The sequence below is a fragment of the Camelus ferus genome, chromosome 2 (assembly GCF_009834535.1).
Source record: "Camelus ferus isolate YT-003-E chromosome 2, BCGSAC_Cfer_1.0, whole genome shotgun sequence".
Lineage (NCBI taxonomy): Eukaryota > Metazoa > Chordata > Mammalia > Artiodactyla > Camelidae > Camelus > Camelus ferus.
This window is the reverse complement of record NC_045697.1, coordinates 50,667,310-50,680,692: the sequence shown is the minus strand read 5'-3', so window position 1 is coordinate 50,680,692 and position 13,383 is coordinate 50,667,310. Positions and strand designations below refer to the sequence as shown.

General features: G+C 38.6%; 1 protein-coding gene across 1 annotated transcript; it reads left to right on the top strand.

Annotated features, from left to right (window-relative positions):
• Nucleotides 1-2,078: 2,078 nt before the first annotated feature.
• Nucleotides 2,079-4,243, top strand: LOC116657068 (growth-regulated protein homolog gamma-like). Its single transcript, XM_032458072.1, has 4 exons — nucleotides 2,079-2,326; nucleotides 2,422-2,545; nucleotides 2,653-2,736; nucleotides 3,519-4,243. The coding sequence occupies exons 1-4, from the start codon at nucleotides 2,236-2,238 to the stop codon at nucleotides 3,532-3,534; spliced, it is 315 nt and encodes a 104-aa protein (XP_032313963.1). The 5' UTR covers nucleotides 2,079-2,235; the 3' UTR covers nucleotides 3,535-4,243.
• The last annotated feature ends 9,140 nt before the right edge of the window (nucleotides 4,244-13,383 follow it).

Genomic DNA, 13,383 nt, shown 5'->3' with positions numbered 1-13,383 from the left:
AGTTATAAAACAGTAAGAAAATTAACACGTTAATTTTATATTAAATATTACTCACCTTATGCCTATATAAGAATAGACTAGTATGTACATGTATTCTACACATTCATGACATATAAAACTTTTTCTTAATTTTTTCGATATTTCTGGGTGACATGTTTAGACTTTGAGTTTTTTTCAAATTGCCACAAATCTCCAAAATATTTTCCAGTATATTTATTGAAAACAATTCACATATATATGGATCTGTGCAGTTCACACCCACGTTGTTCAAGATTCAATTGTATTTCCAAAAGAATCCCCCCAAAATAAGAATACCAATAGGATCTAAACAAATTCTCAATTATTTCTGAGATAACTCATGTTTTAGAAGCTTTAGGTCATCCTGCATTTCCTACTCCTTTTTAAAAAATAAATAAATAGTCTGTTCTTTTTCTCAGGACTTGTACAGATGATTACTGACAAATAAAATGTAAAGACAAATCTTTATTCATAATCTAGTCATTCACAATCTCTAATAATCAAGATAGGACATCTTTAACTTTATTCACATTCTGTAGTTGAAATGACTAAAACTAGAATTATAGAATTACCCAACAATTAAACTAGACAACAAAACATTCTAAGTTTTCTCTTAAGAAAAAAAAAATAAATATTTTATGCTGTAGGATTTTGTGGGGTTTTGTTGTTTGTTTTGTTTTGTTTGCAATAATTCTGTTCTCTTTGTATGAAGATCTTATCCCCAGGTTAGTTTCAGTTTAGTAATATGGAAAAGCAACTTCTATTTAATTAATTAATTTATTTATTATTTATAGCTTTTAATATGTACTGGTATTTTCAAATGTTTACACATTTATTCATCATAACAACCTGTTGAAGTGGAAAGTACCTTTAATTTCCATTTTACAGATAAACTAAGGCACAGACAGGTTAAATGTCATGTCAGTTATCGGGAGCACTGTAATTCCTATCCTGGCATATGGGGCAGAGTCCTTCTCTGTGCCTTCACCCACCTCTCCAGCATCCTTTCCCTGCTCATGCTTCCCACCTGGTGGGTATCCCCACCCCTCTCACAGATCTGCATCCAGAATCACTCCTAAACCATCTGAAACCTATCTGAGTATAATCCAAGAAAGGACATTAAAACTAAGAATGAAAAATAACTACGCAATGACAAAGGCTCCAGTTACCAGCTTGAAATGTCTTATTAGAAAGCAGTAGAAATAAAATATGACTGCAATTATTTCTCTAGAGAGGAAATCAGATCACTGGAAGCAGGAAAGTCCATATAACTTGGAAATGAAATGAGATTTGTAGCCATAAAACAAGGAAATGAAATTAGATTCATGATCTAGCTCTTAGATACTTTACAGGAGCACGTTTTTCTGCTGCTTAGGCGAGCAAAGGGCGCTACTACTCACGTTAGACAACTGCTTCCGGTCCCTATGACCTATTCTGTGCTTGGACAAAACTGGAAACCGTGGACCCGTGAGCCCAACGCAGCTGTCCCTCTCAGAGCAGCTCCAAATGACCACCAACCCCTCATTTCATGGATTAATCAACACCCTCTATACCAAAAAGGTGGTATTCGTGGATTTACTCGAGCTCTGGAAGTTCCAGAATTTCACAGGGGTAGGATTACAACACGACACTATGTTCTATTTTAAACACTGAATTAAACTTTTGATGTTTGTCATCCCGTCACCAGTGCGAGACGATATGACACAAAGTGTGATTTATTCGTGCTTTCAAAATACCACGAAGTAGGGGAACTTCCTTATGTATAATTTGAGGTGGCATGTATTTTAACTGTTATTTATGCAAATACGAGTAAAATCAAGTCCCAAGGTTCTTAATGCGTAAGTAACACATGGAAAATCAGTTCTCTCTGATTTTCCCCTCCTCTCTCTCCTTAATTCCCCCAATCTTAATAACTAACGTTCATCACGACACCTGTCTCTAAGGTCTGACACCACATCTTGCACGGCGACTCATTCCCCCGTGGGGAGGCCACACCCCGGGGTCCCCGGATTATGCGGGAGTGGGGCGGGCGGGGCCCGGGCGGGGCCGCGTCTTCCTTCCGCACCGCGGAACGACCCGTGCGTCAGGGGATTTCCCTGCCTGGGGCTGCGGGTTCCCGTCCCATCAGGATAAAAGGCGTTCGACCGCCCCGGGGAGTCACAGAATCCGATTCGCCAGCTCAACCGCCGCAGACAGAGACCCTCCGAGCTGAGCCCCATGGCCCGCACCGCGACCCCCGCCGCCCCCCGGCTCCTCCGCGCCGCGCTGCTGCTCCTGCTCCTGGTGGCCGCCGGCCGGCGCGCAGCAGGTGAGACGCGGCGCCCGGCATCGCCGGGGCGGGTGGGCGGGTGGCTGGGCGCCCATCCCCGGACGGCCCCCTAACCGAGTCTGCTCTCTCTGCAGGGGTGCCTGTGGTCACCGAACTGCGCTGCCACTGCTTGCAGACCTTGCAGGGAATTCACTTCAAGAACATCCAGAGCGTGAAGGTGACGGCCCCGGGACCCCACTGTGGCCAAACGGAAGTCATGTAAGTGCCGCCGCTGCTGCGGTCCTTGTCACCGCTACCCTCCCTGTCCCCCCACCCTGACCCCCAGCCCGACCTCCGGCCTCACGTGGTCTCCCCTCTCTCTGCAGAGCCACTCTCAAGAATGGCCAGGAAGCTTGTCTCAACCCCGCAGCCCCCATGGTTAAGAAAATAGTCGACAAGATGCTAAACAAGTGAGTTATGGTTTATATTTGCACGTACGGCTAGAGCAATTGGTCACAAATACAGACATATTACCTTCTGAAAACTGTATCAGAGAACCTTAGGGTTTAGCTGCAGGGCTGAAAATCATTATTATTTCACAATTAAATTTGCCATTAAGGTCATGAATCTGCTCTGGCGCCAGAAGGATATTTCCAGTGCCTCATCCCCCTCTCCATCCCCGGTGAATGTGGGTAAATGTATGTTCCTGAAAGATTAAGTAGATTTAGCCAATGATGCTAAAATGCTGCCTACGCATTAAGGAACAGATATTGTTTAGGTCTGTCTCCTATGGGTTTCAGACCTGAAAAGTAGAACCCTTGGTTTTGAGCAACACACACCTCTCAAGCTTAGTGGTGAAGAGGGAGGACTTTGCAGTGAAAACCAACCCCCACCCCATAGGTTTAGTTTCCACATTTTATTGTTCCTGTAACCCCAAGGAAAGTATTTAACCTCTTTAAGTCTCAATAACATGGGGAAAGTAATAGCAGCGACTGCACGGGGTTTGCTATCAGGCTTAAGTGATGTCATGCATGTACTTTTTTTTTTTTTTAATTCCATTGCTTTCTGTTTTTTTTTTGAAGCTAATAATAAGATTGTGACCACAGGCTCCTTATTCCTAATTAAATGGCATCTAGGAGCCTGGCATTTTCTGCCACACAAGGCAGCAGTGGTCTAGGTAGCAACTACTTGGTATAAGGCTATGAGGTCAATTTTTTGAGTCCTACTAACAGTAACTATTTTCTCATCACAGGGGCAGCACCAACTGATCTGGAGAGAAAGAGGAAGCTTACTGGCTACTGCTGAGCCCTAGTGGAATTGGAGTGAATGAAGAGAAAGGAATAGCTCCTGGGGCCACCTAGACTGCATTTAATGTGTTTGGCTATTTCTTATGAGAGTTTTCTATTTATTTGTATGTATTTATTTATTTTTCAAAGCTTGTATATTGATGTTCTATCTAATATTTAAAGATATGAATGTGTTTGGCAATTTTCTGTACTGTTATTTAAAAAGATAATTTTTATGTTCAAAGTTCAGTTCTATTATTTAATTTGAAGATGCTATGTTTTAAATGTTCATTCATTAAACTACTTGGGGGGGAGTGGCTAGGGGGTACCATACTGTACCATCCACTTTGGTAAAGGCTGGAAACAATAGTGGGGGAATCCAAGCAAATAGATCACTGTTAAGTTAGGGGAATGTATGTGTACATTATTATCTGTCCTGATGAGAAGATTGTCAGTTGTTATTTATTGAAACAATTTCATAGCATGTGGTCAACATTTCTGATGCTGAAGCTTTTAAATAGACAGTATTCTGAATATCCCTTGGACATTTTATGTCTTCCTTGTAAGGCATAATGCCTTGTGTAGTGTTAATTATGCAATGATTTTCTCTCTCTCTCTTGGAATAGAGAAGTTTAAATATTTTTTTGATGTATTTTTACAAATAACATGAAAATAAAGCTTTTTACAAAAATTTCTTGCTTAGATTTCTTTTTTACTCCTTAACCTTTTCCCCCTCCCCTGAATACCCAGCACTTGGGTTTTCTATTGCTGGTGCAACAAATTATTGCAAATTTAGTAGTTTTAAAGAACACAGACTTATTCTCTTACAGTTCTGGAGGTCAGAAAATCAAAATTTGTTCTACTGGGCTAAAGTCAAGGTGTCCACAAGGCTATCTCCTTCTGGAGGCCCGAGGGGACTCCATTGCTCTGATCGATTTAGTTAGCAGAGGCCATTTATACTCCATAGTTCACAGTCATCTTCCTGCATCTTCAAAGCTATCAACATAGCCTCTTCAAGTCTCTTTTTTAGGGCAGCAAAACGTATCTCTTTTCTGATTATTTTTAATAAACAGAAGGCTCAAAAAGTTTTTCTTGTTACTTCCCTCTTACTTGCCTAAAGTAATTTAGATAAAGGACCTGTTCTCATAATAGAGATATCACCAGAGATATCTGCAAAGAAAATGGGCCAGGAGTGGTGGGGGAAACTCTAGTCAGGGCCTTGAGATCAGAGTCCACTCTGTCCCATTGTCTCTGCAAGGCCCAGTAAGTATTGTTTACCAAACATTTGCTTTTCCATCTCCAGGTAAATTGCCTTTTCCCCCCTTGAAGTCTCAGACCATTACCCCTAACATCCTCTCTTGTCTTTAGCTGAAGATGGTATTTAAGGCGAGGACTTTGGCCATTTTACTTGGTTTTCCTGTGTCTCTCCCATGATATGTATTATTAAACTTTTGTTTGACTTTCTTCTCTTAATCTGTCTTATGTCAACTTAAATCTTAGATCAGCCAGAAGAATTTACAAGGGTAGAGGAAAATTTCTCCTTACCTGACACTTTCTGTCCTTCTGCTCTGTCACATCACCTTCTGTCTGATTCTGACTTTTTCTGCATCCCTTTTGTAAGAATCTTAGTGATTCTATCAGTCCATCTGGGTAACACAGGATAATCTTTCCATTGTGAGGTCTGTAATTTAATCACATCTGTAAAGGTCCTTCTAAAATGGAAGATAACATGTTCTCAGTTTCCGGGGATTAAGACAAGGGTATCTCTGGGGAGCTATCATTCAAACTTCCACAGGGTATTTGGATTTCAGTGCCAAAAGCAATTTTGATTAGGTTAATGAATGTTATGTTATAGAAGGGGAATTGGAGATTGTGGATGGAGCCAAAATGGTATCAGGACTGGCTAATATTCAATAAATGCAACTATTATTAATGTTTGTCAGTTAAGAAGAAGCAGATTTAGGTATTTTCTCCAGATTGCTACTAGAAAGCTTCAGAGAACAAAAATATATTTATTACATAACTAGAGGGAAGACATGAATGATTGGAAGAGGAGGAGGAAGATCTGGGTCTGCATTTATCGTTGGTCCTCTGGCTTGCTCTCACAGATAATAACGCAGTCCTGGAGCAAGCATAAATGTCAAGAGTCAGAACCATGTCTGGAAGTCTTTGGAGAAGAAGGCAGCCCTCCACTAGGAACAATAAGGTAGGAAGTAGAAGACAGGTATTTGAAAGGATGGTCACAGGTTGATGATGGCAGGAAAGAGATGTTCTCTGCATAAGCAGATCAGTTAGAACAGTGTGACACAGTATTACCAGCTGAACTTGAGAAGCCAGCAGGATACCATAATGGCAGCAGTGCCAGAAGTTTCCTGGGCAAAGGAGCCAGAGCAGAAGAAAAGGAATAATGGGTGATCCCACTCCATGATTATGATTACTTATTTGAGAGTTCTCTTGAGATATCCTCCAGAGACTTTCAGAAATTAGCCAGATGTGCGAGAGAGGAGAGATGGAGGTTCTGTAATAGCAAGATGGGGAAATGTTTTCTCTGCTGGAACAGGAAAATTACAAGGTAAGAGTCCTGTTTTATTCTATATTTCCCATAAAACAGAGCCCTTGTGCAAGTGCCTTATTAAGTCCACCAGCTCACATCCCGAACTTTATCTTCACCTGTGTGTGGTACCTCTGTGGAAACATTTTATCCTCTGCTTTCAGAATGGTAGCAGCAGATGATTAGGGGTGTGCCTTTTACTTTTAGGAGTCCTGTGAAAAGAAAACGAGATGATCAGGGCCGTCATGAACAGATCAGATGGACTTGCACCCAGAACAGCAAGTTAGAGCTCAAAGAAATCTGCTCAGTGGGCCACAAAACCTACACATGCACAGAACCACCCAGCCAGTGCCCTAATACAGCTGACACAGAAGAAGAAAGAGAAGCAAGGTTCTTGAACATTAGTCCAGTTCACATCACCCTCAGAGGACTGTGGCTGACCTCTGACTCTAGCATCATCTAGAGCACGGCACGTTGTAGAACCACCAATTCCCTCTGCTTCTCAGGTTTCTTCCCAGACCCCTCACTGTGGGCCACTGCAGGGTGGACTAAAGCAAAGTTATGGGCATTGGCCAAACACATTTGAAAGAAAAAAATAATTACCTTTCTCTTTTTGTGACCTTGCCAGATTATTTACCTCCTCTGAGTTTCAATTTCCTCATCAGTAAAATAAAAACATGCCTTGTAACATTGTTGAAAGGTTTCAAGAATATACACCACAAGCATGTAAAGCAGCACTGGCATAAAGCAAAACGCAACAAATGGTGGTTACTTTTAGGACAATGTGTGGTATCTATGTCAGAATAAATAATTATTTTTGAGGAGAGAAATATAAGACATAGGTCAAAATGGAGTATTTAAAGTAACTTACAAATTTATGCATATAGCCCTCTGAGCAGCTGGAAGATCATGGTAATGTGGTAGATGATCTTATAAACCTGAAGATTTGATCATCTTACAATATTAAGAATTTAGAGCTTACTACAAATTAAATATACTATCAATCTGGCATTGAATCAAAGCTCTGATAGCACATAATTTGATCACCTCCACGTGGTGCATAGACAATTGAAATTCAAGGAATTTAAGATCATGTCTGAATAGTGTTTCTGATTCATTGTGGCAGTTTTTTGCTTGGCATGAAGGCCAAGAACCCAGCAGTCAGTTGAATGTTACAGTCATTTTAATCTAAATACATGTTGAGACTTATTTCCTAATATGTCATTCCCTGTCACAAAGCTGTACCTCTTGAAGCATAATTCTGTTTACAGTGTTTATCAGTTCTTTCTCTTAACGCTGAGTTTCTATTCGTCTTTTTTTTTAATTGAAGTATAGTTAATTTATAATGCTGTGTTAGTTTCAGGTGTGCAGCAAAGTGATTCAGTTATACTTATATATGTATATTCATCTTTACAGACTCAATTCAATGTTATCTTCTTCAATGAAAGCAAATGAGATATTCTGATTATTGAGGTTATCTGTAAAGTGGCCCTGTGTCAACAATTGTATTAATTATTCAGTTAAGTGGTTTGTTTATTGATGCAGAAAAAATGTGTTGAATATGACATAACCAAGGCCATTTAATAGAACAATTAACAGAATTTGAGCTCATATTTCACTGTTAGTAATTTAGTCATTACAGCTTTGAAACTTAACATACTCTTGGTAGGACAGGAATTATTAATTTATCAATAGACAGCAGATTCCATTAAGACTTTAAATGTGATCATGCAAGTGGACATAAAAGGCAAAGACATAGTAAAGCATATTAATTTCCATATTAATTTTTCAAAAGATGTACAGACTTCCTCATGACAATATTCTTCAAATTATCATTAACTGAAAATGGCATTGGATCCTTCAAAGTTTCATAGCTCCACCCCTAGGAAATAATAAGGCAAAATTCTCTCTTTTAACAAACGTATTACATTCTGCACTCCCCATCCCTCCCAAATAAAATAAACTAGAAAAATAAATTCTACTTCCCTATTGACTTATTTTAAAACTGACAAATACTCCTTTGATAAGCTTCTTGTTTTATTCTTCAACAAAGAGAGAGAAAGCAATAAAAATTAATCTTGAGATTGCAGTGCATAAAGCCTACTATAGTGTTGCATCCACCAAGGTCTGAAAACAGAGGTGCCTACTGTAACCTCATAGACATTTTTCTTTTTCTTTTATCTATTGGAAGTTTCATAAAAGAAGAACTAGATCTAAAGAGACTTTTTGTTTGACTTTAAGTGAAGTAAAAACTGTAAATCGTTAGCCAATGTCATAATAAACATGCATTACTGAGCTACTACAATGGAACAGTGTTAGACATGCTAGATCAAAAACCCATTCCTTAGGTTTTTATTGTCATCAGGATAAGCAATATAAGCAGAAAATTAACTGTTTCATTCAATGAACATTTATTCACATGATAATTAGATGTGAAATCTCTTTTGTGATTTCTCCTTAATCATTTCTACCAATTTTGAATTGTTAATCCAATATAGTGGTGGGCTACATTGACTTAAATTTGGGTTGCTTAACGTTTTGCTATTAAGAAAAATGCAGCATTTTTGTACTCGTCTCCAGCTACACATGTGTAAGAGATACTCTAGAATATATATGTAGGAGGGGAATTACTGGCTCATACAGTTTACACATCTTCAACTTCGCCAAGTAACACTATTTTCCTAATGGTAGTACTGATTAATTCCACCTGCAGGCAACTCATGACAGTTCCTCTTCCTCCACCTACTGGCCAGTACTTGGAATTGTCAGACTTCTTAAATTGTGGAAAATCAAATTACTGTATAACAGTATCTTATTGTGCTTTTAATTTGCTTTTCCTTTATTACAAGTGAGACTGAATATCTTTTCATATGCATATAAACTATTTGGATTTGATCCTCTGTGAAATTGTATTTCTTTTGTCAATTTTTTTCTGTTATCCCATTTGCTATTTCATAAAAGTTTTTTAAAAAACATATATTTTGTATATGAATCATTTGTCACCATATGTATGGCAAAAAGTTGTATCTGTGGTATTGTAAAACAGATTTTTATAATGTAACTTTTTAATAGCTATGCTCAAAGTCATAAAAATAATCTTTTGTATTGACTTCTAAAAATTGGATAGTTTTATCTTTTGTATTCAGAACTCAGAATTGATTATTCTCTATGATATGAATAGAAAGTCAATTTTTACTTTTCACATATGGATAACCAATTGTCCCAGTACTATTTATAAAAAAAAAAAAGTCCATCATTTCCCAATCTCTGTCATAAATCAAGAGAAGTAAAAGTAAGGGTTTGTTTCTGGACTCTGTTTTTTTTCTTTTTTTTCCCCCATGGATCAATATATTTATCTGACATCAGAACCATACCATCTTTACCACTGTAGCATTACAAAAACTCTTGATAAGTGTAAAGGCAAGTCCCCCAACATCATTTTTCTTCTTTAGGAATGTCTTAGCTCTTCTTAGTTCTTTCATATACATCTTAAAATCAGTTTGTCAATATGTGGATTTTGAATGAAAGTGTTTTGAATTATAGATCAGTTTGAGTAGGGATATTTGATGCACCTTTAAAATAGAAAATCTTACATTTGTGACCTTGATGTGGTCCAGAAAGTGAGGTCTTTGAATAACATTTACTTCCAGAGACTTTTGCGTCTGGATGCTATTGTAAATGTTGTCTTTAAAACTGCATTTTCTGATTTTTGTAAATTAGTTTTGTATCCATCAGCCTTCTCCTTATGAATCTGTAAATTATTTTGCGTTTTCTACAGAGATAATTATGTCATCTGCTACTAGTGACTGTTCCATTTTTTCTAACCTTCCTGCACAAGTTAAACATTTCAGTATAAGCTTGAATGAAGGATCATAGCAGGTTCTCTTGTTTCGTTCTCAATAAACCTCTTAAACATTTCACCACTAGGTATAATATTTACTGTGGATATTTTATAGCTTTCTGAGGTTAAGAAAGGAAACGCCTATTAATGAGTTCTTTCTCTTTTTAATGGAGATACTGGGAACTGAACCCAGGACCTTGTGCATGCTAAGCACACACTCTACCACTGAGCTATTTCCCTCCCCTTATCGATGATTTCTTAAGAGTTTCTTTTTAAATCACAAGTTAATATTGAATTATATTACTTTTAAATCCTGGAATTTCCACTCTGAGTTCAAACTATGGTGAGATGGCCACATTTTGAACCTAACAAACTTCTGAGGAAACATGGAGATGCAGGTAGAGCCCTGGGGCCTATGAACAGCAGTTGACAACTTCAGAATTAATGGGGGCTTAAGTAGGACACAGAATACTTTCCCGTGATTTGAACAATGTATGCTCTCTCTTCCCAATAATAAATAAGATCTTAATGAGATTCTAGAAGTAGAGCAAGCAAACAAACAGAAATAGACCACAAAGACTACCAGAGACATAATACTAGACAATATATGGTAAACATTCTATGATGTCAGCTTGGGAGATACATGTGTAGATTACCAAACCTAACACAGAACCTTGTACATGGAATTACATGTATTATGTACATATTACATACATAGTAAGAAATGCTTTCTGATTGGTTTATTGCTGACAAGGTCCTATCTTCCATTTGAACTGACATTATTTGTGGTCAATGGCATAAAATTGTGGTAGTACATATAGAATATTGTAACCTAAATATATGGTTAGTGTGATATCTGAGACAAATTTGTTTTTAAATACATATATTTTGTAGTTGCTTTTACAAACTCAGTAAGTAACATTAAATTACCTTGGAATATTAAGTAAAGCATTTTTTTTAAAAGCAGTACTCCCATTTTTAGTAATCCGAATAGTCTCCTTTTAGAGTCACACTGAAAGATAGAAAATCAATTTTCTTGGCTCCTGAGGATGTATGGGTGATGATCATTATCAAAAAGATAAAGACAGGTACAATATATACCAAGGCGTTTTCAGGCAAATTTTTTTCTTCTTAAATAGATTGATATTGAAACAAAAGCTTTGCTATAGATTTGAATGAGTTGCAACTATACCTCTTATGTAATGTGACATGACCTATTATTCCAAGTAAACATGTAAATGATTAAAAGGACTATAAGTTGTCTTATGTAGATCAAAACATAGGTATATTAACTAGGAAAATATCTGAGCAAAATTTCCTTCCTTCACTTACCCCCTTTGGAGGAAATCCTTGAACTCCAACACAGTGTTGCTAAAGGTTCAACTTCTAGCAGAGTTGACAAATCACTAAGTAGAAATGGGATAATGAGAGCAGAGCCTGAGACAAGGATTGAAGAGCATTGGGGAGGTGCAGGGAAGACCAGCAGAGAAGCATACAGAAACAATATCGAGACGGGAACGCCACCAGAGAAGAGGGCACTGTTAAGCCAGCTGCCACACTGGGACATCAGCTGAGCTCCTGCAGCACCTTCTACTGGAGGATGCTCTGAGTGGTGCACGTCCATGGCCATCAGAGACCGCAGCCCCAGATTCAGGAACCCAACAAACCACATGTAGGGTGAACAGAAATAATTCCACACCTTGTCACCTTGCGGTAAAACACAGAACACAGAGAACAGAGAAAATCTTATAATAAACCAGTGTAATCTTCCATGGGTCAGAGCTCCAGGGAAGAGGCATAGACAGAGCAGTTCTTCGAGTTTCTGGGTAGTATATAACAAAATGCACCCCCCTGTTAAGTCCATGTAAAACTGAATGGTGAGGGGGCAGGTATAGCTCAGTGGTAGAGCCTGTGCTTAGCACACATGAGGTCCTGGGTTCAATCCCCAGTACCTCCAATACATACATACATACACCTAATTATCTCCCCCTTCCCCTCAAAAACTGAATTTATCTGGATCTGAGTTTTGTTTAGTTTGTAAAATAAATGCAATTACTACGGATGTTCAGAGTTTCTATTTAGTGAATAGTAAGCAAGTTTACAATAGAAACCAATCATCAAAATTTTGTTTTGGGTCAGGCACAAAATTTGCTTTGAGATGACTTCTCTCTTTCCAGAAGACTAGAGTGGAAATAAAGGTTAGTAGATTCTCTGTTGAATTATTTGACTGTTTTACTTCCTGACTTATGCAGCCTAATTCTATACACTTAATGATTCTCATTTTAACATTTTTACCTTTAATTTTCTCTTTAAGCTCAAGTGAATGTTTTCTCTATAACCTCCTAGACAACGCTGAGAAATATTGGGCCCATGTCACCCTCAGCATGATCTTCTCCTGTCTGTATGGTGATGTAGGGAGGTTGTACCCAATTCATAGTTTCAGTGCAAATCCTGGTGCAGACATGACCAGTCCAGAGATCAGACCTTTATTAGCCATGTGACCTTGAGCAAATTACTGAATGGCTTACAGGTTAAGTTTTCTCACACTCTCCCCATGAAACCGTATGCTCTGGTTACATCAAATCACTTCCCAGTTCTCTGAAAACACCATTTTCTATTTGGGCTCAGGGTCTTACATACATTGTTGCCTCTAACTGGAACATCTTTTATCTCCTCCCCTTCCCCTAGCTCAGTTGTCTGGATAATCATTACTTTTCTTCAGCTCTTAGTTTATAGATTACCTCCTGCAGGAGGCTCTTCCTGAGCCCTTCAAGTATTAATTAGCTAATGAAGTGTCCTAAGAACAATCATTTTATTTTCACCCAGATCTGCTGGTGAAAGGAAATGAGGCAAAGAGAAATCAACTGACTTGCCCAAGGTTATAAAGCCCAATAAGGGCAGAGGCAAAGCAAGACGCCAGGAGTGTTATCTCCCTTTTCTTTCATTGCTTCTGCTTTAGTTAGCAAGGCCAGCTCCACCCTGGTTGCACCCAGATTCGTGGGATGCTGAGACATACAATCTCCAGAAAGATGCCCTCTGTGCATTTCTGGGTGAGGCGCATTTCTTCCCCGATGCAGTAATACTTCAGGCCATCTGAGACATCCTGACTGCCACTCCTTGCCAATCAACCAGCATCCTTTCATTGGATCATTGGGTGATATGATCTTAATCTGGACTTACGCCTTTCTCCTGTATTTTTTCCTTGCTGCCAATGTTAACATATATCCGCTGTAATTTAGTTCTCCGCAGATTTCATCTGGAAAATCCACTGCTTCTATGTTATTTTTCTTTTGCTTTCTAAAGAATTCCTTCAGCTGTCTTAACCAGGGGCCCTAGTTTCGTCCAGACTGACTCTCTCCTTTAGCTTTGCATCCAACTGGGTTCCGGATCCTGCACCTCAATCCCCTTAACAACTCTCATGTGAAACTCCTCCTCTCCC